Genomic DNA, 23,929 nt, shown 5'->3' on the forward strand with positions numbered 1-23,929 from the left:
GAGTACACAAGTAGCACCGGTGTAGGGCTCATCCCAATCAGGAATAGCGCGCATACATTTCTTATCAAGTCCAATCTCATTCCACTCCTCCCCTCCATCATTGATTGACCCGTCAACACAAAACAAAACAATTCCCTCTTTTCCCTCCTCTCCACCCTCCTTTCAAACCCACGAATAATTGCCAAAAATGCCCCCCATCCCAATAACAATCATAACGGGCTTCCTCGGCTCCGGCAAAACAACCCTCCTCCTAAACCTCCTCCCGCAACTCCCAAAATCCTACAAACTCGCGCTCCTGAAAAACGAATTCGGCGACCTCGCAATCGACTCCCAGCTCGCATCGACCTCTTCCATCTCCGGCGTCCGCGAGCTCCTAAACGGCTGTATCTGCTGCAACCTGGTCGGACAGCTCTCCGACGCCCTCACGGAACTCGAAAGCCAAGTCCACCCCGACCGCATCGTCATCGAGACCTCGGGGAGTGCGTTCCCCGCTACACTGGCGATGGAAGTGAACAGGCTAGCGCGGGAATCGCCGAAGAACGAGGACGGGAGCGCGAAATACGTGCTCGATGGCGTGGTCAGCGTCATTGATGTGGAGAATTGGGCGGGGTACGAGGATACGAGTTACACGGCGAAGATCCAGGCGCGGTATACGGATCTCCTTGTGTTGAATAAGTGGGAGGGGGTGTCGGAGAGGAGGTTCGATGAGGTTCTTGATCGGGTGGGGGATTTGGAGGTTGACACGGCGTGGGTGAAGAGTGAGAGGGGGAGGGTTGAGAAGGATGTGTTGCTGGGGATTGACGGGGCGCTTTTCGCGAAGGAGATGGGTGGAGATGGGGATACCGGGCACGGTCGTGATCATGATCATACGCATGAACACGGGCATGAGCCTACGAATGGCGACAAGCATGGACATCAGTCTGAGGTGGAGGTTCTGTCTGTTACGCTGCGGCAGACGGAGGGGCAAGGGATGGTTGACGTGTCTGCGCTGGAGAAACTCCTTTCCACTGCACCGAAGGAGGAAGTCTACAGGATCAAGGGGATCCTGCGATGCTCGACGCAGACGCCGCCGGCGAGTTCGTCGGATGATCTAGACGTCAGGCCGTCACCTTCGGGCTCGGGCGCAGCGCATGCGTACTACATTCTGAACTGGGCGTTTGGGCGCTGGTCGTGCACGCCCTCGAAGGTTGTTGCGGAGGCTGCGGAGCCGGCGACGGTTGCGCGGATCACGCTTATTCTTGCGCGGTATGAGTCCGCGAAGTGGAAGAAGAAGTTGGAGAGTGGAGGTCTGGTGCAGAGTGCAACCGGGGGCGGGGCAGAGCTGATTGTTGAGAGGCTTGTATAGATGGAGGACTTGTGTTTTGTCGGCTGGTTTCGACAAGAATAGATATCACCAAATAGATGATACTAGAGATAAACGCCATGTATAGCCATGTATACTGTCTATCTACAGGCAGAGTATATAGTTATACAATAGAAAAGAACTTTTAACGCAGACAATCAATCAAACATTCAGGTCTACTCTATATATCAGAGAGCCCCCTCCGTCGAGGTGGTATTGTGCGGTAAAGACTGGCAACGGCTGACAACAACAACAACACACAAATCAAAACAATCTAAGCTAATATTCAAGAAGAGCAGAGGCGCCCGCCTCGCTAGAGATGTAAATCACCTCATGGTTGTCGGAGAAGCCATTGAAGCGCGTGGCGCTACATTTGGTATAGGCGCCCATTTCTTCGAAGTAGAGCCAGTCGCCAACGTCCAACAAGCCGGAAAGCCGGCTGCGCTGGCTAATGACGTCGATGCCGTCGCAGGTGGGTCCCCAGATGGAGTAGGTCACATCCTCGGAAGCTGGCCGGCCGTTGGCCTCAGTTGCGCAAGTGAGGATGCGTGCCTCTGGATGCTGGTGGTCAAAGATGATGTTTGAAAAGTTGCCGTACACACCATCGTTGAGGTAAATCATGTAAGCATCATTGCTGGGCTCTTCGGGATCCCGCACACCGCGGCGCGCAATGACGTTTGCGGCTAGTGTAAATGCTCCACCAACGTAGTAACGGCCCGGCTCGGCGATAATGCGGATGTTCGGAGGGAAGTAAGTTTCGAGAGCGCTGTCAAGAACACCAGCAAACTTCTCGAAAGTCTCCCCGGTGAAGCCGCCGCCAACATCAAGGGTGTGCAGCTCGTGGCCGATTTCAGCGGCTTGGTCAAAGATCAGGCGCGCATCCTGAACGGCCTTGAGGAAGGCCTTGGGGTCCTCTGCGCCGGAGCCGACGTGGAAGCTCACGCCAACAATCTTGAGCTCAAGCTCGTGAGCCAGCTCGAGAAGCCGACGGGCGACATCCATAGACGCGCCAAACTTCATACTGAACTGGCACAAGCTGTTCGAGTCGTCGGTAAGGATGCGCAGGTAGAGCTCCGCCTCTGGATAGCAGGCCTTGATCTTGTACAGCTCATCGGCGTTGTCAAAGGTCATCTGCTTCACGCCAACTTTGGCGGCGTAGCGCAGGTAGGACTTGGTCTTGCAGGGCTGCGCATAAATGATGCGGCTAGGGTCGACGCCCGTCGAAAGAGCCAGGTCGATCTCCGCCTTGGAAGCACAGTCGAAACCGTTTCCAAGCTTGGCCATGAGGCGGAGGACCTCCGGATCGGGGTTGCACTTGACCGCTGTTCTCGTTAGCATGGATCAACATGGGAGGACTGCATAGAAACATACCGTAGAAGGGGCGCACTCGGCTTAGGTTCATTTTCCAGCGCAGATGCTGGCGGTAAACCTCACCCATGTCTGCCACATAGAAAGGATCTTCTTCGCCAGGAGCGCATCGGTCGGTGTCGACCTCCGCAGCTCGCTTCTTGAGGACGTTCAAGACCAGGTCCTTGGCAGCCAACCGAGATTGCGACAGATCGTCCGCTCCATGGTTGCTGAACTGGTGTATATTATTGACATAAAAGTCGGGTTTGTCATACAGCTTAGGCATGCACACTTCAGCAGGTACACAAGCAGTCGGTGCCATAACCATGCGTCGCGACGTAGCACGGGTTACGACTTGACAAGAAAAAAGGTGGAAAAGTTGAAAGATTTATACGCGACTGCGTGCTAGGGAGGGCGAAAAGTTTCGCAACCGTAGTTGACTGGACCAAGCCTCCTAGACCCTTCCTCCTTAAGAGGAAGAACCGTCAGAGAAGTCCTATGCGGCAGCTCAATGGGTGAGGGAATAAGCTCAGTGGGCGTCAAGGTGGACGAAAATAACGCGCCGATCGGAGAGGAGACTCGGGGGAGCAGTAGCAGGAGGCGGGATGTTGTTAAGAGTGTCTCTAAGGCGTCGAGGCGATACAATGTGACGGGGAAGCAGGAAGCCGGCTGCGTAAGCCGTGGTGACTGGTGCCTTTGGACCCGGAGGGAGCAAAGGCTGGATGAGGGGTAGAGAAGATGACGAGGACGGGCTCAAAAACGGGGAATCGGTGGACTCCCGCAATATTTAAGCTGCTGCGATCTGATTGAAGAACCGGCGGTCAGCTCAAGAAGATCAAGAGGGTGTATGAGAGATTTATGAATCCCGGGTCGAGGGGTTGGGAGGAGCAATGGCCTCCGCCGGGCAGTGAGTGGGTGCAGATTTTTAACGAAGACTGGCTCGCCCTGGCCGACTTAGGGCAGAGGGCACGCCGGTCAGGCAGAAACCGGGAAGGAGAGGCCCAGAACAGGGTCGAGGCCGAGGCAGAGCAGGGGTATGACGAGACTGATCGAGACGAACCTTTTTTTCGATGCGATGAAAGAGCGAGCAGCTGCAGGAGGGAGGCGGAGGAAGAAGGAGGAGAATGGAGAAAGCTGAAGTTTTGGACTGTCACCGACTGTGTGTACAGCGTCGTCTCGCCTGACCGGCCAAACGCCCGCCGCCACCACGCAGAGCCTGAAATACGGTATTTTACAGCTGCAGTACCGCGGTCTGGGTATGTCAGGGTCTGGTCCCGTCTTGTACTCGGCTGCCCTGCAAATGGCCCTCGGCGTATTCGTCACTCTAAATAAGCTGTCCGGGTAATATACCGCGTGGTATTGGACCGTCAGGACTCAGAGCTGCGGTGCCTGTGAGTCAGTGCAGATCTTGCATCATCCTCTGTGGTCTGCCGAACTATATCACCGCTGCTATAGCACTCGATGCATTACGAGTACTGTATAATCCATACTTTGGATGATGTGAAACAGTTGGTCTATTAGTACGGAAATATACATGGTCTAGTATTAAGATTCTTTATGACTCTTCCTAGAAATGGCATGAGACATGATGATCACATCAAAATATCTTATCCATACGCCCGAAACTATATATTCCCGCATGCGGCATTTCACATGTCGAAAGACACCAATAGTATGCCCCTTCCTATATTATTAGTCTACTTATCTCTGCTAGTATCCTGCCCATATCTAATTGACCGCTCATCCAGCAGGGATGACAGTGTTTCAAGTTGATTCTTGCCTAGGATATTAGAAGCCCGTCTTCCTCTTCAGCATACTCAAATTGCCTGCAGTGTACAAAAGACGAACAAAGGCATATTGTATTATGAGCTGGTGTACAACAATGGACAACAGGATAAGCCACCTCATTAGCATTACCATCGCATTGCCTCTATTGAAAGAATGGCACAGATCCTGATTTGCTATCATTCCTTTGGAGCAGTCTCTGACAAAGACGTGCCCAGCTGGTTATCTACTGTGCCACTGCACTCTGAAAGGAAGGTTATTGTAGCACGTCCAGAGACATTAATCGTACAAACAAAAATGGACAAAGCCACTGCTTCGTCTTTGTTATTCTTTACCAGAGTAGGAAGGCCATAAACAGGCTTTGCAAGGTATAAAGTCATTGGAATATTCCTGGCTTGGAGCATCTCTCCTCATCAGAACATTTGCATATAGCTTCATAAAGGCAGCACACACAAAACCACTAGCACTTCGTTGACCGAAGAAACCAGCTTGAAAAAGTGCCATCAAAAAGCAAAATGTCATTGCACAACCGCTCCCTGAACCTGAGCAAGGGCCAGCACCCACAGCTCCAACGCTCCAGCGCAGTGAAGTACGAAAACCTCCAGGCGCGCAGACAGGCTCTCGAAGAAGCCAACATCAAGAAGCTACTGATACCAAGCCAGGAACCCGAGCGGGAAGCCGAACCTGAACCTACACCACCCAGCCCTACCTGCGGCCTCCGACGATCCAGCGCAGTCAAGTATAGCATAAACCCACTAACGCGGCGCCACACACAGCCGCAGCTGTCTTCCCAGGATGTCCGTGATTTCTCATCCTCGCCAACGGACTCATCCGATAGCTGGGACGCACCCAGCATGCTAACGCGGGCCAGCACGCTCTCGCCGTCCGCAGGCGACCACCTAACCGACCGAACCCTGCGCGACATGGAGCTCCCCCACACGCTGCACGAGATGGTCGATAACGGCGTCTCATGCACGGAGATGGGGCGGTACATCGTGAACACGGTGCCCCAGCGCGACTCGTTCTACGCCGAGCTCGTGAACCTGCTCGTGGGCGCGAACAAGCCGTACTACGAGATCTGCGTGCGTATGTTCCAGGCAATGAACCTGACCACTGAAGAGGGACACCGTCTTGACACGGAGGCCCCAGTGGGCGATCTGGACATGCGGCCTGACCTTGGCCGGCCGATACAGGGGTGTGTTGTTGATGGGCCTGGGTACCTTCCTGCTGACCATAGGCTCTATCCTGTCCTTGGGGAGGTAGCGCTTTATCCCTTTGAGTACGGGGACCTCAATGAGCCTGTTGAACATGTTGCTAATGTTGCGGTAGTGACGGGGAAGGCGCGCTTGGTGGAGATTGAACGTCTTCATGCGCCGAAGTCGGTGCATGGGAGTCTTCGTCATGTTGATGATGAGTCGTGTCCCGGTTAATCGTAAGTACTTTGCTTTTCTGAGTTCTGTTGAGAATTTAGGAGTTAGTATTGAAATTAGAAAAGATATTTGTTGAGAATTCGAAACCTACCGTAACCCGAACTGAGTACCATATCCTTGCTTTTGACATGTTTTGAACGGCTGTAATAGGGACATGGTGGCAGGAACACGCAGGATGAAGTTCAAGATCATTAATTATAGCCTCATAGTATATGCAAAAGTGGTATCTAAGAACATAAGCCATGCCAATAGACATCATGAATACAAATCATTAAAATGTAAGCTTGTAAAGGGGTATATAGCTAGAATGGCAAACGGCTATCATAGCCACAGTATCCACCGCACGCCAGAGGCCATCCCATGGAGAAGCTTGCGGAGGAGCTTAAAGGCCACGACGATTAACCACACCCACCACAACAGCCCGATCAATGCCCACTCAAGCATCACGAATCCCGTACGCCGTAGCCAACGCAGCCGACGGTGCCGCTTTCGGAGACCATGGTCGAGTGTGTCGCTCAACTGTTTGACGGCGAGCGTGCTGGTAGTGTTCAGTTGCATACTGAGGTTCTCGGCTTCTTCCGCCGCAGCACGAACGCGAGTGTTGAGTGACTTGTCGACCAGGTCCTCAAGGGTGGAAAGTTGTGACTTCAGTGGCAAGAATGCAGCTTTTGGTACTCGTTCCATCGAATTCTCAAAGGACTTGTGGGACGCTTCGATTCGCTTGAGAAGCCTCCGACTTGCCACATCATGCTCGTATAGCCGAGGAACGGATGGTATTGATGAGTCCGGGCCGAATGAGCGTTGAAGAAACTCGGGCGGCGGTCTGCGTACATCTCCGGCGCGGCGAACAATCTCGCGAGCTTTTATCCCTGACGAAAGGAGAAGAGCCCTGGTACGTTCAATCTCTTGCTTACTCGGAACACCAGACTCGATCGACATCGAGACACTGCGGTCAGATATGCTCCAGCTTTTTGACTGACCTGACAACGTCGGGCGTACGCTGTGCGAGGACGGTATTCGAGTTGGTTCAGCCCCAGCGAGGCCGGTCACGGGAGGGCGAGCTATGCTAAACGGGACCGAGTCATCCTTGATTCGACCTTTCCGGATCTCATCCCGCACGGTGTGGATTTCGGGTCCAAATTGTAAAGTTCGAGGTCCGCGTTTCATGAAATGGCCAGACAACTTGCTTTGATGATCGCTGGTGGAATTGCTTGCATCACCCTGCAGGTCTAAAAGCCGACCGTGAGGGGTCGCAACTACTCCGAGCTCATTCTCCTCGCGCTGCTGTCGAGGCTCAACAATAGTGGGTGGCGTCTGCGACTGATTCTTCGCGAGAGACTTATCCGAGTTTCTTGGAGTTGACCGACCAAGGTCATCAGAAAAGTTAGGCAACCGGCGTAAAATAGCCCTAGGAAGTGCCAATTTCTCACTCTTCGCTTCCTCATCTTCAGACTCACTGCTGTCAGATATTGCCAACGATGACTGGCGTGAATGCCCTCCATTATCCTTTTTCAAGATGAAGTCTCCCATTTTTGAGACCTCGTTGCCGACTTTACCCGCAATCTTTCCAGGCCCTTTGAAAATCCCGCGCAATTTCGACTCATGCGGAACGGAGTCCTTTCGTTCATGAGGGGTCGACCTTCGAGTGTCCGCATGATACGTCGAAGCTTTGACAGGAAGGGGTGGCTCATCATCAAGTTGAGAAGCATCTGTAAAGGGTACGCTGTCTTTGCGAATGGCTTCAAAGTCAACAGAGCTATCATCCTCGACGCCTTTTCTATGATGGCTACTGCGGCTGTGAGCCCTCCGATGTCCAACCGCGCGCGTGAAGCCCCGCTTAGCAGGCGACGAAGAACGACTTGATGGGGGAGATAGGTTGGAGGCGATGCTAGGGAAAAAGCAAATATCCATGCCTGCGTTAGTGCCGTGGCCTGCCACCCTTGCCGAAGATAGAGGATCGTCTGCGCTCGGAACGGACGACACGGATCCCCTCTTCTCATTCCAGATCAATCCTTTCCGTCTCAGAGGCGACACCGATCTTCTGGGCGATTTCATACTGCTCAATAGAGAACCACGATGTGGTGCCTCGTCTGCGCTAGAGCTTGAGGAGCTACGTGACCGGATTCTGAATTTGCGCCTTTTGGAGCCTAGATCCTCTTCAGAGGCACTGCTGCTCCGCCGAGGGGTTCTAAACCTATGCGCTTGTCTTCCGCGGCCGAGTTCCTTGAGGTCAAAAGACAAGCTTTGGCGCGCATCGGAATGAGAGGCATGGGACGAGGGCCGCCCAGTACTAGCAGAACTTTTCGGCACTTGCTCTTCATGGGCGTCATTAAAGACAAAAGAAGACGAGTTAGGATAGAGTATGTTTCCATCTCTATCCGTTAGCTTGCTTTTGTTCTCCGCTTTTTCGACCCAGGCGGCGTCGGCAAGTAGTTCGTCAGGGAATATCAGCCAGTCAGACCTGGGCCTGCGGGATTTGAGACTGCCTGTACGGCTGATACGGCGTAAGCTGGAAGGTGGGGACACAGCAGAAGCATCGACATCATCAATGCTATGACCCAAAGGCCCTTCTTGACTTTTTCCTTTAAAGGGCGGGAGCTTAAGGCATTCAAGGGGATTTCGCGCCTGGCGACTGTACCCAGCCTCTATCGAATTCACCCAACTATGAACTTTGTCCACATCATCCCATCCCTCTGCTTCAGGGTCGATGGGGCAGCGTTCACGGAACCTGACTTTGCGATTGCGGATTGCCTGAAGCGGGTTGTAAACACGATGCGAATGGGATGGCTCTTGTTCTATATCGGTCGTGGTGTTACTACCGTGCGGTTTGAGAGGCGGAAGAGACGGAAGAAGGCGTAGGTATTCATGGCGTAACTCAAAATATCGACGAGCATTCGCAGCTCGCGTCAAGGTTCCTCCTGAAACCCCCTGCGGCGTGGGTTCGACTATCGCGGATTTGGGAAGCGTATTCAACACATCATTCGTAATCATAGATATCGGAGACCTAGCAAACTTCACGCGGTCATCTACCAAGGACTGATTGGTGCTAAGTCCTGGATATGAGCCATGACTCGGAATGCTCCCTGCTGCGGAGGCACGACCGTCCCCCGGCGGTGCCCATGACCCCCCAGAAACTTGACTTGACGTATTATATCCAATATTACCCTTTCTTCTCGATTCGCTTAGGTTGAGAGCGAGGTTGACGATCTGCAAAGAGTCTTTATCAAGGCCTAAGGCGGCCGGGTCATCACGGCTCTCCGCACGACTCCCAGTATGGTGGACTGCACTGTCACCTTGCGATTGCGAAATCGCAGGAGCTTCAGGTAAATGAGTAGGACTTCTAGCCTCCGTATTGTTTATGGTATCCTGACTGACAGCATCCGACTCCTTTGTAGACTCTCGTTGGCGACTCCATCGGAATCGCGATCGTTTCTTCGGGGCACTCTCGGTTTCTGGCGTTCCTAGCTTTCCCCGATGATCCGTTTCTGAACGACGAGAATGATGAGCGCTTGTTCGAAGGCTTCTTGACCGTGGTAGGAACGAATCGACAAGAAATCCACTGGAACTGGCCGTTCGTCGTTGGCTTCTGTTGCCTCGCTCTTCATCCCGAGAGCTACCCCCAAATGACTCCCTCGTACTTTGCTCCTGATTCATCTGCAGTGCTCGTTCACTCGGTCTTTGTCAACCTTGGAAGATTAGAATCATTTCCGGATTCAAATGGTCTCCTTTATGCTCCACTCGCATCGTTTGGCGAATATGACGACTTCAAGGGACGGGCCGCGTATCATTCGTGTTTCGGCGACCTAGAGTCGGTGAGATGATTGTAGCAGCAAGAAGGCAGCGCGCTACTATAAGGCGAATGCATGAGGGACGCTGAGTCGGAACATGAGATGGATTATGACCATTAAAGGAGAAAAGAGCAAACGGTAAGGCTGCAAAGAATAGTAGCATGATCGTCATTGGGCCTCGCCTCCTGTCTGGACTCTGCCCGTGACAGGAAGTTGCAAACACAACAAACCACTACATAGTGCACAGAATCAACACTGATTGTTAGCATGGATGTGTCTGGAACACAAAAGAAATCTACTAGAGTTGTCTAGAGACGAAAAATACAACTAGAGGTACATGTCCTGAACACAGGAAAAAGGGTTATAGTCAGGCGAAGAAACAGCGGATGGTATCTATCTACTCAACCCTCAGGCACTGGAGGCGCGCCTCAGTTTCAATAACCTAGGAGAGTTTCTGTTAGCCTGATTCCAAATGTAAGCAGCATGGAAAGCGATGACTTACTTCTAAAGCCTGCTTCACCTCCAGAACCCTGCGCACATCCGCCAGCCAGTCCTTGCTCAGGATCTTAGCCCACCCCTTCAGAGAGTTCATTTCACGCGCAGCATCATCCAGGTTGCCTTCTTCCAACAGGTTCTCAGTTCGCAGCAGAACACTCTCAACATCATCGCTACCAGCCTCGGCATCCTTCTTAAACATAACCTTGCTCAAGACTAAGCTCGCCGCGTGGCTGGCAATACCGGCATCCTCGGGGAGCAGGCTAGCTTTGCGGACTTCATCGGCGACCCTACGGAAACGCTCGATGATCTGGGATGTAGAGGGAATACCGCGCTGGTAAGCTGTGGGGTTGATAGAAGCAATAGCGGCTTCAACGACAGGGTCGTCACCTGCCAGCTCCTTGACAGCGACCAATTCGCGCACGAACGGCCGGGGAACAGTTGAGCGCTCGAGAGCAGATCTAACTGCATCCACGGCCACCTGGAGCTGCTGGGTCTTGAGGTTGGTATCGATAACTTCCCTCCACCCGGTCGTGAGTTTCTCGAGTTCGCTAACGCTAGAGGTGAGCTCAGATAGCTTGCTGAGGCGGCCATCTCTTTCACGTTCGACAAGGTCCTTCACATCATGCAGGTACTTGCGGTTCAATTCAATTGCCTGCTCCACGAGTTCGTTCTGGAGACGCTGCTCGGCAATTTCCAGAGCCCTTTGCATTTCTGTCTCAATCTTCTGCTGGTAGGCGCGCGCTAGCCTCTCACGTTCTGCCTCGAATTCTTCGCGGTACTGAGCAGCATCGTTCTCACGTACCGCTTCGAATTGACGGATGAGTTCACGCGCAGACTCATCGAAGGTAGCGTGAGCCTTTTCGATTTCCTCTTGAGCAGCGCGACGTGCCTCATCACGAACGCTGATAATCTGTTCGCCAATCTTCTGCAGCTCCTCCTTTGCCTTCTCCACCGGTTTAGAATACTTAGCCGAGTTCTCGTCGGCGCTAATGACAGTGACGATGTCGTTGAAGGTCTTCACTAGCTCCTGAACGATCGGCTCGTCGCCTTCGCTGACATTGGCAAACTCAAGGGTTGTGACCGCGGGTGCAGCGGGGAGCTTGGGCTCCTGCTTAGGTTCTTCCTTTGGCTTCTCAGGCTCCTGCGCTTGCTTCTTAGCCTGCTTGACCGTGGCAGTCTTCTCTTCGGGCTTCGCAGCGGCGGGCTTAATGGTCGCCTCGTCGGCCTTAGCTTGCGCAACAGCGCTCATGTGAGGACCATGTTGGGATACGTCGGCTCCAGATTCTTCAACCTCTTTAGAGTAGAGCCCACTCTTGCTTGGAATAGTGACCCGACTTCCTTCATCCCGAGGCCCGGTAGAAAGACGGTTCGTATGTCTCAGCGTGTTTGGGAATCGACGGTAGAAATCACGTTCTTCGAAGTATAGGACAGACTCTTCGCCATATGGGACATATTCCGTGAAGAAGTCGTGGAAGTTGTCGGATTTGAGGGCCAAAAAGACACCACCGCCGTATGCCAATCCAGACGTAAGGATGAGGTAGATCAGGAACCTTCGGAAGCGGCCAGACTTGCGGGCAGGCGCCGGGGTGGGGGTTTCAGGAGCTCCGGAACCTGCATTGATCTTAGTATCTAGGGTCATTGTTCCCTCACCGAGCTGCGGCGGGCGATGTGTGCGTACCTGAGGTAGGTTTCGCGGCGGTCTCTGCGGGAACTGGTGTGTTGGACGAAGGTGTAACGGGAGTAGGAGGAGTTGCATCAGCGAAAAACCTCTGCCCATCGTTTAATATCCGTCAGTCAATGCTGGGAAATAATTGGGGTGTTTCGTCACCATACCTGACCTGCAAGCCGGCTACTTGCCCCGGCTCTGGACAGCCATTGGGCTGCTGGCCGTGGGCGAGCCGAGGACGACAGTATCTGCCGACCCTGTAGAACAGATGAGCGCAGCATGGTGAGCCGCACAACTGTTGGTGGAAGGATTGGGTGAGACGTCGTTGACGGGATGATGATAGAGAGGGAGAAAACAGCGGACCGGGACCTCACAGTGCTTTACCTTTTGCGGTCCGCTCCGATTCTGCACCGCCATTGGCAGTGGCTAAGCTCGGTCCAAGATCAAGGCACAAGCCCTCGACGTAATAGCATTACAAGTCTGCGAACAAATTTATCCAGCGCTTGATTTATTTGAGTAAAGAACTCTTCTATGTTTATTTGAATCGTCAATCTTTGAGCTGCGCCAGGGGGTTGGTGTGGCGTAGGTAAAAAATACCCGATATGCTAGGAGCAGGCCCAAGCCCAGAGGTTCAGCACAGAATTATATAGTCATAGCATACTTGAGACAAGGGAAAGAGCTTGATAGAGGTAGGAAATGTAGCATAAATTGGACCCAATCGAGAAAGGATACAGACGCCGAGAGCAGATGGAACAAGAACAGAGAAACAGAAAGAGGCGCAATGAAACAGCACTCAGCCTGCCTGTATGACTGGCTGACACTCCAATCCCATAGAGCCTTGCACATTACTGGATTCCCGTACGCAATGACTGTTATCAGATGCCTTGTCCAGTCAACAAAGAGACGAGGTACCGGATCATGGGAAACGGGGTATTAGGAAAACGCAGTATGACGGAACTGAACTGGCCAACCCGAGCATGATCAACCCAGCTCCAGACCATTAAAACGAGTAGCATCGCGAGACGAATCGGCGCCGTTGATATAGCGAACTTGGCGAAGGCAGAGAGTCAATCTAAAGGACAGCACCTTCAATGTCTAGAGAGCGAAGAAAGAATGGACAACGGAATCCGAGAAACAGAAATACAAAAGAACAAAGGCATCAAAATGCCTCTAACAGTTGCAGGCGCCACCAGTTTGGGTTCCCGGCGCTTCCGGTCGGAGGTCTACGCCAGGGCGGGGTGCTGTGCGCATGTTTCGGGGACCGGCTTGATCAAGTGGGAGCTTCTTCGCAATGGCTGTGAAGAGCTCGCGCACATTCGAAGACGTCTTAGCGGATGTCTCAAAGAAAAGTAAGCCAGCTTCACGCGCATATGCTTCGGCATCAGCTGTGGGGATTGCCCTCTTGTCGGGATTCTCGGTGACGAGATCAAGCTTGTTGCCTGCGAGGGCGATGACAATGTTTTCGTTGGCCTGGCGTTGTAATTCCTTAACCCATGATTTGGCTTTGTCTAGCGATGACTATTCCCATTTCCCAGCTGTTAGCAAGGCGCACGAAGATCAGGTATTTATATCCCGAGACCTACAGCTTGGGTGATATCATAAACAACGACGGCACAGTTCGCATTCCGATAATACATGGGAGCCAGGGACTTGTAGCGCTCCTGGCCAGCGGTATCCCAAATCTCAAACTTCACCGTTGTGCTTTCGTCCAGCGAGATAGTCTGTGTGAGGAAGGCAGCGCCGATCGTCGATTCTCGATAGTCGTCGAATTGGTCCTACAACGAGTAAGCGACAGGGTGTAGGATGATATACGCGAAGCGCACCTTGACAAATCTTAGAACTAGCGAGCTCTGCAATACAAGAAGTCAGCGACCGACAAAATGACAAAACATGGAGTCAAGTTGGATTAACCTTTCCGACGGCGGATTCTCCTGAAGGCAGCAATATGATATTAGTACCGTAACCATAGGTACAATAGACAGCAGAGTAGGTAAGAGAGCTCACCGAGCAGAACAAGCTTGAACTGAGCGAATCTAGCACCTGGACGGGCGCCTGCTGCGGCTCTGGAAGCCATGATGGGAACGGTCGGACAAGTAGCTTTCTGGATACCTGGAGATTCGGTATCTGGGGCGATAATGAGAGGAGTTCAAGAGTCGAAGAGCGACAGGTGGAGTGGGGTAAAGAAGGTCGGCAGATTTGTTGAGACACTCGAGGGTTGATGGTGTTGGTCGTCTATCAAAGAAAATGGTAAGGTGTGATAGGCAACGTCGTTGGAGGTTCGCTGATGATGACGAAGGGGAGGTCAGCCACAGATTGTCTGCCCAGGTGCCGGCCAGCCTGCCACTGCCACTACTGATGGTCCGCGCTGCGGGGCGGTGTCTGCTACGTCGGCCCCGTTCCTGCCTCGCTGTGCCCGTGCCTAGGCACCGCTACTACTGGCCGCGAGGTGTTCCAATTAACTGCTCACAGCTCTCCATCGCAGCACATGCTTCCTGCATCATAACAAGTTTTATGACAGCTACTCTCCTTTTGTTGAATCCTGCCCATTTCCGAGTGTCCCAGCCTTCCTTACTGTCTTGACAGCATGTGCTGAACTTCCTCCACCAAATACCACGTCTTTCATTCATTTACCAATCCTCCTTTGATCACTCTCTAGCCAACCCCGTCATTCAAGCCTACCTGTGGGCGTCCGCACAATGGTCTCTTCTATCCTTCCTTTTCGAGACATCAATCTCCATGCCTCCCCGGCTCACTATGCCTTCACTTCGCCGTCGTCGCCTGATGCTCCGGCGCTCGTGGTCGAGCGTCCAACCGGCGACCTGCGCCTGAGCAGTGGCCCGTTATCTAATGCAAAGCGAATTTCCAGTATCGCCGGTATCCTTGGTATTATTAAGTTGAAGCTTGGTGAGCTGCCCGTTCGAAATTGTCGCTTCTAGTTGTCATCTATCCTAATAATTCTCGTCTTGTTAGATAAGTACATTATTGTCATCACCAAGGCTCAACCTATGGGCCGTCTGCGTGGCCAGATGGTTTACAAAGTGGCCGGCACTGAGTTCCTTCCCCTCCGCGAGCGCCCGCTTCATGATCATGACGAAGATGCCTACCTGGCTATGTTAAAGGAGTTGCTGCGCACCGGGCCTATGTATTTCTCCTACGCTTTAGACATCACCAACAGTTTTCAGCGCCAGTCGCAGAGCGACATCAGCCTTCCTATGTGGAAACGAGCCGACGACCGCTTCTTTTGGAATCGATTTATCCAATCAGACCTGATTGACTTCAGCCTCGGGGAACATAATTCAACAACCGTTCGTTATGGCCCACAGCCCGGTGTCGACCCTTATATCCTCCCTGTGATATTCGGAATGCTGCGTATCACACCTGCGAAGGTCAAGTCTACCTCGTTTACGTTCGCACTTATTACCCGAAGGTCGAGGCACAGGGCTGGCACAAGATACTTCTCCCGCGGGATTGACGAGCAAGGCCACGTCTCGAACTATAACGAAACCGAGCAAATTGTTATTCTCAATGATTCAACCGGAGGTCTCTCCGGCTTTGCTGGTGGACAAACCATGAAACCTACAGACTCGGGGAAAGATCCTCAGGTAATGTCGTTTGTGCAAACTCGAGGCAGTGTTCCCGTCTTCTGGGCGGAAGTCAACAACCTGAAATATACCCCAAAACTCCAAGTACGTGGAGTGGAAACCGCTGTCCAAGCCGCACGCAGGCATTTCGCGGAGCAGATTAAGTATTATGGCGACAACTATTTGGTGAACCTTGTGAATCAGAAGGGCCGAGAGGAACGCGTCAAAAAGGCTTACGAGCAGTTGGTCCGCATTCTCGTGTCTGCATCAAGCGAGGTGACGGAGGCCGATGACGAAACATCCGAGAAGGTGCACGTCTTGGAACCGGACCATCCGCAGAAGGAGATGGATCGCCTTCATTATGTCTACTTTGACTTCCATAATGAAACAAAAGGCCTCAGATGGCACCGTGCGGAGCTGCTGATGGACCGTCTCATCAATGGTCTAAACCAGGGCGGCTATTTCCGTGGCCTGGAGAACCCGGGTGTCCCTGGTGGGCAGCTGGACGCTCGAGCCCTACAAAGCAGTGTCGTCCGAACGAATTGCATGGACTGCTTGGATCGTACGAACGTCGTCCAGAGTATGCTTGGGCGCTGGGCCTTAACGAGACAGCTCACCGAAGCGGGCATCCTTCGTCCCGGAGAAGCCGCGAACGACGATCGCGAGTTTGAAGACCTGTTCCGTAACATTTGGGCGGATAATGCCGATGTCGTCTCCAAGGCCTACTCCGGCACAGGTGCGTTGAAGACTGACTTCACTCGCACTGGCCAACGGACCAGAGCCGGCATGCTCCAGGACCTTAGTAATTCGATTACTCGATACGTGCGGAATAACTTCCTGGATGGTCCGCGTCAGGATGGTTTCGATGTTTTCTTGGGGACTTATCTTCCTCCCGAGTCGGCACTAGGAAATCTCCAGATTTTTGTCGATCGTCGGCCGCTCATCATTCAGGCGATTCCATACATCCTCGCCGCCGGCCTTTTTATGATTATCGTGGCCATGTTCACCCGACAACTTCCGGATGCAGCCGTCTGGCCTTTGCGCTTATTTGTCGTTTTCTGGCTGGTACTCTCCGGTTGGTGTGCTCGTTTCATGCTTGCACACGGGATGCTCTACGTAAGTTCTTTAACAACCATACACTTTAAGAGCGCGCTAACACGATGGATTTCAGGTAAACTGGCCGAAGCTAAACACACCCGCCGCCGGCTCAGAAGGCTACCAAGATGCGCTTATTAAAGCTCGTTCCGATCCACTTATCGGACAACTACTTCCGTCCAGAAGGCATCAGAGAGGATATAGCAACGCTCGCCTCGGTTTCCTGGAAGAAGGGAAAACCAGAATCGAGTAGTTGTATGTCGTCCGCGATACCCTCCGGCTTTTTTTCCCCATGCCCTTCTTTTCTCTAATCCCATCGTTCACACCATTATGCTGGTCATATTATAGCATTCCTTCTTTTTCTCTCGCCTCTTATATTACTAACCCCTTTCCAAGTTTTCTTTTCCTTCCAATCATGGTCTTGCCCACCGCTTTCCCGGCGTCATAATATGCACGTAGAAGTTTAGCATTACCCCCAGTGTACTATTGAGACACTCTTAATGAGACATTATAGATCATACAACTCCAATAAGTACCTACACTCACATCCTCAACCGTCGAGTGCTGAGGGCAATCAGCCATAATCGAGTCACGTGATAAGAATGCACCAGCGAGTTCTGCCGGAGTTATCCGTATATTGAAACGATCCCAGCCCCTCATGAGGAGAGATTTGTCACGTAAGCGAAAGCCCCTCTTGTACACCGATGAGGGGGATTCGCGCTTTCAATTGCTTCTCAAGGACCCAACTGCGAGCGCTATCGTTGCAATCAGCCGTGATGTCTCGCGACTACGCAGTAGGTACAGATTCAACCATGCAAGCTTAACGATACTGACATCATTTGCAGGCTGCAATCTCAGCTCTCAACTCGCTGCAATCTAATTTCGCGATAGTCAAGGAATTCAACAAGCCTGAAAATAGACATGCGCTCAACCTTCGGTCACTCCCCGAGACTGTCGAGCTGCTACGTCGTATAGGGTACAAGGTTCGCACTCTTTCACAAATTCGATGTTGCTTTCGATTGCTGATTCGTTAACTCTTGTGCTTCATATAGCCCTCTGACTTGAATCGCCTGAATCCGATCCACGTCGCCGGTACGAAAGGCAAAGGCTCGACTTCTAGCTTCATCTCCTCCATTCTCTATCAATACACGCCTTCGCAATGTTCTTCACCGATCCTCAACAAAGTCGGTCTCTATACTTCCCCGCACTTGCGATTTGCGCGCGAGCGAATCAGGATCAACAATGAGCCTATCTCTGAGGAGCAATTTGCTCGCTACTTCTTTGAAGTATGGGATCGTCTTGAAGACGCTGCCCGCGCCGCCGGAGAGGACCCAAGCAACCTACAAACGAAGCCTCAGTATTTCCGGTATCTAACGCTGATGGCTTTTCACACCTATCTGAGTGAAGGCGTGGACGCAGCCATTATCGAGTGTGGCATTGGTGGAGAATATGATTGTACCAACGTCCTCGAACAGCCAGCCGCAACGGCGATTACGAGTTTAGGGATCGACCATGTGGCTCTTCTGGGGAATACAATTGAAGAAATCGCATGGCATAAAGGTGGTATTATCAAGACAGGCACTAAAGCTTTCAGCGCGCCACAGCCACCAAGTGCAGAGAAGGTCCTCCGTGACCGTGCCGTGGACAAGAACACTGAGCTGGAATTTGTGCCCGGCCACCCTGATTTGAAGCAGGATGGTGATATCAAACTCGGGTTAGCCGGTGACTTTCAGTACGGCAACGCTGCACTTGCTGTTGCCACTGCTGGGGAGCTCCTTAGGAAGGTCCGGAAACAGGACATTGCCGCGGATCTCATGCAGCAGCCCCTGCCCGCGGAGTTCCGCAAAGGGCTGGAAGAGGCACAGCTGGAGGGGAGATGTCAGACAAGGCATGAGAAGCACGTTAGCTGGTATATCGACGGAGGCCACACCCAAGAAAGTATCAAGCTAGCCGGCCAGTGGTTCGCGTCTCAGATCCAGGCAGACTCTTCGTCCCAGGCTTCAGCGGCGAAAAAGTTGCGGGTACTGATTTTTAACCAGCAGACTCGCGATAGCAACGCGCTAGCCCAAGCTCTCCACGAGACTCTCCAGACTGCCCTTGGCTCTGGGTCTCCATTTACCCATGCCATATTCTGCACGAATGTCACCTACAAAGAAGCCGGGTATCGGCCAGATCTTGTCAGCATGAACCAAGATGGCGCTGCAATTGAGAAGTTGCAGGTTCAAAAGGGACTCGCCGAGAAATGGAATAGCATCGACCCTTCTGCGGAGGTCAAGGTCTTTGCCACTATTGAAGAAGCCGTCGACTTCACCCGTGAGCTTGCTTCTAGAGAGGAAAGCCGTATCGAGGGCGACGAGGCTCCAATCATGGCCTTTGTGACGGGCAGTCTACATCTCGTCGGCGGTTTCCTTGATGTGATCGAAACGAAGCCATACTCCAAGAAGCCATGATTCGGTTGGCATGGCCGTTGACCTTTATCTCATGAATTATGACCAGGTGTTTTTTTCTTCAGGTGTTCAACATATACATATATATCCCTCCTTTTCAACTGGAGTATTGGCGAATGATTTAACATCTTGGCGATGAATGGGCGTTCAGTGGTTTCAACACAGCACAAAATGGCGTATATCGAAAGTGGCACGGTACCTGGTTCTATAGAAGCATTATATTGTACAGTGGCTATCACCTAGCCAACAATCAAGTAAACATCGGTCGTTCCTGAGTAGTATCCAGCCATATGCAAAGTTAGGCGGCAGTTATAATTACTGCCTTGGGCCATATTTACTATCATCGCAAGGATAAATCAGCCTCTTTGAGCATTTTATCACGCGCCCGAGTGTTTCGCATGATCTCCGCAAAAGCACAGAGGCCACCTTTTTGGTGACGTGGGGCTTGATCCTTGAAAACCTTCCGCGCCCGCTCCCGCTCCAGCTTCCTCCCGCATCTCTCCTACTACAACAGCAATGTCGGACTCAAAAGATGACAAGGGCAAAGCCCCCCAGGTCGGTCAATCAAATTCAAAAGTACACAACATATCCTCACTGATTCGATATCCAGAAGCCCAATGATGCGGAGCAAACACCGGGCGGAAAGCTGACCCCGCAGGCGGCCGAGGCGCTGTTGGCAAACAATCCCGCTCTAAAGAACGAGTTGGGTGAACTGGATAAGGACAAGGCTGTGGAAGCTTTGCGCAAGATGGATATCTCTGAACTCTTGACCGGTCTCTCTCTGACCGGCAAGAACAAGAAGGACATGGCGGCGTTCAAGTTCTGGCAGACACAACCCGTACCCCGCTTTGACGAGGCGAGCAACGCTGCTGGCGGACCGATTAAGATGATTGATCCTGAGAGGGTCTCGAAGGAGCCGGATGCTTTGATTGAGGGCTTCGAGTGGACTACCCTCGACTTGACCAACGAGGAGGAACTCCGGGAGCTTTGGGACTTGCTCACATACCACTACGTCGAGGATGACAATGCCATGTTCCGGTTCCGATACTCCAAGTCTTTCCTGCATTGGGCGCTCATGTCTCCAGGCTGGCGCAAAGAATGGCACGTGGGTGTTCGTGCGACCAAGTCGCGCAAGCTAGTGGCTTCGATCTCTGGTGTCCCGACTCAAATTCGTGTGCGCGACCAAAAGATCAAGGTTACTGAGATCAATTTCCTCTGCATCCACAAGAAGCTGCGGTCCAAGCGACTGGCACCTGTCCTCATCAAGGAGATCACCCGCCGCTGCTACCTGAATGGCATTTACCAAGCTATCTATACTGCTGGCGTTGTTCTTCCGACACCCGTTTCCTCCTGCCGATACTACCACCGCCCGCTCGATTGGCTGAAGCTTTACGAGGTCGGCTTCTCTCCTCTGCCCAAGGGATCTACCAAGGCTCGCCAGATTACCAAGAACCACCTTCCCAGCCACACCTCGACGCCCAACCTTCGACCCATGGAAGCTAAAGACGTCGACGCTGTTCACGATCTCTTGGAGCGCTATCTGAAATTGTTCGATATGCACCAAGCGTTCACCCGCGAGGAGATTGAGCACTGGCTGGTATACAAGGAGACACCTCAGAAGGAGCAGGTTGTCTGGTCATATGTGGTGGAGGACCCGGAGACTCACAAGATAACGGATTTCTTCTCATTCTACAACCTCGAGTCTACAGTGATCCAGCATCCCAAGCACGACTGTGTCCGCGCGGCATACCTGTACTACTACGCCACCGAGACAGCTTTCTCGAACGACCAGAAAGCTCTCAAAGACCGACTCCTGATGTTGATGAACGACGCTTTGATCCTTGCTAAGAAGGTATATGTCCTCAGTTCCGGCAAACTATATTCCATCTAACTTGCTAATACAGGCTCAATTTGACGTATTCAACGCCCTCACTTCTCACCACAACCCTCTCTTCCTGGAGCAGCTCAAGTTTGGTGCCGGTGACGGCCAGCTCCACTTTTACCTCTACAACTACCGAACCGCCCCGATTGCTGGCGGAGTCAACGAGAAGAACCTACCGGACGAGAAGCAGATGGGTGGTGTTGGTGTTGTTATGCTCTAGGTTCCCCTACTATTTGAACGCTTCTTGTATCTACTTATTTCAGCGTGGCTTCACGAAGCCAACGAGTTTATCAGAGATATCACATGTCTGTTGCAGGGTCAACCCATGTCCCATTGTAGACAAACTCGATTATCTGCGAGGTTATTTCCGGCAGCCTCGGAATGTGCCCAGGGTGGTCAGGAATGTACGCTTCAGTCATCTACCTAAGTGTCAAAGAGGACGGCAGCTCTACCGGGATCACCAGAGATGAAATATGATACATCAAAATTATCAAGTCCATTTGAACTTCTTCTAGAGTATGCAATAAGAAGAATAAAAAGACGCGAGTGAGGTTTGAGCTCATGCTTACTTAACGTTCTACTATACTTAGTCGCATTTCCGCTTGCGGTGACGTTTCCCCAGGCCCCGGTCCAGACTTCCGTTCCCCAACAACCTTGCCGTATCATACGGTTTCCATCATTTGATCAACTTTAAGAAACTCCTTCTGAGCTCATGAACTAAGCCCTCTATGTGATTGATAATTTTCCTTGACTAGTCCAAGGGCGATTGAGGTTCATTTTACCAACCCTCGGCTTGCGGCATCTAGTGAAGCATCAAACCATCACTAAACATTTCACCATCGCAGACTTGAACTTGGGGGCAGTGCCTAGGTTCGACGGTATTACCTTGTTATTCTTGCCAGGAGATCTACGTTGTAAACATGGGAGCCGGACAGTCGCATGAAGATGCTGCTCATGCTTCTCCAGGTTGGTGGATACCGTTTCCCGCACTCAACGAACCTGAAGCCGCAACTTGCGATTCCACTTATTGGAAGAGAATACTAATACAAAAGCAGAGGAACTGAGCTTGAGGCTGGCGGAGCGCTTCGCAACAAAATGCTTCACCCCACTAGAGCTCGCCCACTTCGAAGACAACTTCTACACACGCGCAATAGACCAAGGCGGGCTCAAGTACTGGAATGAGAAAACACTCTCAGATTTCTTGAGCATCCCCGATCACAGTGATACCCAGTGTCCCCTAGATGCTGGACCAGTCATCTTCCGCATGGTGTCGTACCTAGGGGCCTTCCCATTCCAGAATTCGCTGGCGCCTAGCGTTCTCACGTTTGATGCCATGATCAAGGTAGCCGTGCTGCTGACGGAGCGATATGGCAAAGTCCTCCGGCGCAGTCAGAAAAATAGGATCAGGCTATTGTTTGGGAGCTTGGCTGATGTGGCAAGGAAAGAAGTTGAGAAGCCTGCGGCGAGCGAAGAGAATGGTGAAGATGCGCCGATATCTTCGCATGCGCGTGGGTTTGATATCGATGCGCCGGCCAACGATGATTACGACGAGGATGATAGGGATGACCTTGCGCTCGCTGCTTTGGAATCATTGGATGCCATTGAGGTCTTCAAGCACGACTCACGCATTGACAGAAGGGTTTACGAAGCCCGGGTCTCTTTGAGTACATTTCGCCGTCTTTTGATGCTTTTGCTTGTGATCGCCCCGTTGAAACCCCTGGAGGATGTTTCCATCTACACATCCGATCTAAATAAGGAACGAATGCGCTTCGTCCGAGAAGAAGCGGACAGCATCATCGCAGCCTTCAACCAAGAAGCGTCTGGGGGAATCAGCTACAAAACATTTGCAGAAACCATCACCACCTCTTTCCCGTATTTGTTTGACCCATTGACACCATTATTTGAGCATCTCCTCTTCAGCAAGAATCTTGACTTTTCCCAGCATCGTGCAAGCGAGGCCACTGAATCAGACCCGGCTCCGCAACCCGTCAAAGCTTCACCTATATCAATAACGCTCCCAGGAGGCTTCGAATCAACAATCCTAAACCCAAGCATGATATCCCACCTCTCCTTCTTCCTCCCCTCCACATCAGTCAAGCAGAACATTCTCCATGGCAACACCCGCCTCCATCCCGTCTTCTCAACCGCGGCGCATGGCTCCTCCCTAACCTCATTCTCCCACAACGTCCTCACCTGGAAATCAGGCACACTCTTCCTCCTCTACGGGCAAGAAACCGACACAGGAGACATGCTAACAATAGGCGCTTATCTCCCTCAACCCTGGAAATCACCAAACTCCAGCCACAGCACGTCTGAATTCTCGACGTCCGTCCTGCCCTCCCTCTTCCAGCTATCACCCCGCCACATCCTCTTACAGGGGAACCCCTCGTCGCCCATCATGGGCAAGCCAAATACACCAACGGCATACTTCTCAAACCACCACGGTCTCGCAATCGGATGTCAGATCCCGCCGTCTTCACGAACACAAAAGCTCCCGCCGACGCCCCTCGGCGCCGGAAGTCTGATCGTCGACTCGAGTCTCGAGTCTGCTACATTCCACGTTCTCCCATACGGACGCGACGGCGTCTTCCTACCCCCAGGTACGGAACCAGCTAGCCTTAAACCCAAGACAACAATCGACATCTACACCCTCGAGGTCTGGGGTCTTGTTCCGAATCCTGAGGGGGCATCTTCGTTGACGAAGAGCGCCGTGGAGCTTCAAAAAGCAAGCTGGGCTTTTGAGGCTAGAGAGGCGGAGCGCAGGCGCCACGTCAATGTGAGTGCTGGGGCTGGCGATTCGGCTCTTGAGCAGGCGAGGTGGTTGCTGGAGACGGCGGGTGTTATTGGAGATAGTAGTGGTTCAGGGAGAACGGGGGGCAGTACTTGAATGGCATGGTTTGGCTATTGCAAGTGGTATATATATATATATATATATATTTATGGAAAGGGTTTCTGGTCTTGGGCTTAGTTTGTATCTTTTGCTTATGGGAGTATGTAGGTGGAATTGTGTTGTGTTTGTTGTTGGTCATTAAATTCTGTTTCAATCCTCTGGGAACAACTCAATCCAT

General features: G+C 52.2%; 10 protein-coding genes across 10 annotated transcripts; 6 read left to right on the top strand and 4 right to left on the bottom strand.

The window, feature by feature from the left end:
- Nucleotides 1-187: 187 nt before the first annotated feature.
- On the top strand, nt 188-1,345 carry DSM5745_01193 (uncharacterized protein; the record flags this gene model as incomplete). The annotated part of the gene is made up of 1 exon (XM_026743209.1): nt 188-1,345. One exon carries the CDS (start codon nt 188-190, stop codon nt 1,343-1,345), a length of 1,158 nt encoding a protein of 385 aa, XP_026609054.1.
- Nucleotides 1,346-1,621: 276 nt separating this feature from the next.
- On the bottom strand, nt 1,622-2,975 carry DSM5745_01194 (type III PLP-dependent enzyme; the record flags this gene model as incomplete). Its single annotated transcript, XM_026743210.1, has 2 exons — nt 1,622-2,664; nt 2,714-2,975. 2 exons carry the CDS (start codon nt 2,973-2,975, stop codon nt 1,622-1,624), a joined length of 1,305 nt encoding a protein of 434 aa, XP_026609055.1.
- Nucleotides 2,976-4,989: 2,014 nt separating this feature from the next.
- Nucleotides 4,990-5,904, top strand: DSM5745_01195 (uncharacterized protein; the record flags this gene model as incomplete). Its single annotated transcript, XM_026743211.1, has 1 exon — nt 4,990-5,904. One exon carries the CDS (start codon nt 4,990-4,992, stop codon nt 5,902-5,904), a length of 915 nt encoding a protein of 304 aa, XP_026609056.1.
- A 321-nt stretch (nt 5,905-6,225) lies between these two features.
- DSM5745_01196 (uncharacterized protein) lies at nt 6,226-9,558 on the bottom strand (the record flags this gene model as incomplete). The annotated part of the gene is made up of 1 exon (XM_026743212.1): nt 6,226-9,558. The coding sequence occupies one exon, from the start codon at nt 9,556-9,558 to the stop codon at nt 6,226-6,228; it is 3,333 nt and encodes a 1,110-aa protein (XP_026609057.1).
- Nucleotides 9,559-10,089: 531 nt separating this feature from the next.
- Nucleotides 10,090-12,137, bottom strand: DSM5745_01197 (MICOS complex subunit MIC60; the record flags this gene model as incomplete). Its single annotated transcript, XM_026743213.1, has 4 exons — nt 10,090-10,134; nt 10,195-11,801; nt 11,869-11,959; nt 12,024-12,137. The coding sequence occupies 4 exons, from the start codon at nt 12,135-12,137 to the stop codon at nt 10,090-10,092; spliced, it is 1,857 nt and encodes a 618-aa protein (XP_026609058.1).
- Nucleotides 12,138-13,026: 889 nt separating this feature from the next.
- DSM5745_01198 (Rab family GTPase) lies at nt 13,027-13,930 on the bottom strand (the record flags this gene model as incomplete). Its single annotated transcript, XM_026743214.1, has 5 exons — nt 13,027-13,374; nt 13,440-13,631; nt 13,680-13,706; nt 13,768-13,787; nt 13,861-13,930. The coding sequence occupies 5 exons, from the start codon at nt 13,928-13,930 to the stop codon at nt 13,027-13,029; spliced, it is 657 nt and encodes a 218-aa protein (XP_026609059.1).
- A 622-nt stretch (nt 13,931-14,552) lies between these two features.
- DSM5745_01199 (putative phosphoinositide phosphatase (Sac1)) lies at nt 14,553-16,785 on the top strand (the record flags this gene model as incomplete). Its single annotated transcript, XM_026743215.1, has 3 exons — nt 14,553-14,760; nt 14,827-16,553; nt 16,609-16,785. The coding sequence occupies 3 exons, from the start codon at nt 14,553-14,555 to the stop codon at nt 16,783-16,785; spliced, it is 2,112 nt and encodes a 703-aa protein (XP_026609060.1).
- Nucleotides 16,786-17,308: 523 nt separating this feature from the next.
- DSM5745_01200 (tetrahydrofolate synthase) lies at nt 17,309-18,982 on the top strand (the record flags this gene model as incomplete). Its single annotated transcript, XM_026743216.1, has 3 exons — nt 17,309-17,326; nt 17,378-17,515; nt 17,585-18,982. The coding sequence occupies 3 exons, from the start codon at nt 17,309-17,311 to the stop codon at nt 18,980-18,982; spliced, it is 1,554 nt and encodes a 517-aa protein (XP_026609061.1).
- A 513-nt stretch (nt 18,983-19,495) lies between these two features.
- Nucleotides 19,496-21,081, top strand: DSM5745_01201 (glycylpeptide N-tetradecanoyltransferase swoF; the record flags this gene model as incomplete). The annotated part of the gene is made up of 3 exons (XM_026743217.1): nt 19,496-19,534; nt 19,590-20,831; nt 20,884-21,081. The coding sequence occupies 3 exons, from the start codon at nt 19,496-19,498 to the stop codon at nt 21,079-21,081; spliced, it is 1,479 nt and encodes a 492-aa protein (XP_026609062.1).
- Nucleotides 21,082-21,781: 700 nt separating this feature from the next.
- Nucleotides 21,782-23,748, top strand: DSM5745_01202 (TLD domain-containing protein; the record flags this gene model as incomplete). The annotated part of the gene is made up of 2 exons (XM_026743218.1): nt 21,782-21,827; nt 21,917-23,748. 2 exons carry the CDS (start codon nt 21,782-21,784, stop codon nt 23,746-23,748), a joined length of 1,878 nt encoding a protein of 625 aa, XP_026609063.1.
- Nucleotides 23,749-23,929: the final 181 nt, after the last annotated feature.

This window comes from Aspergillus mulundensis (genome assembly GCF_003369625.1).
Source record: "Aspergillus mulundensis strain DSM 5745 chromosome Unknown scaffold_0, whole genome shotgun sequence".
NCBI lineage: Eukaryota > Fungi > Ascomycota > Eurotiomycetes > Eurotiales > Aspergillaceae > Aspergillus > Aspergillus mulundensis.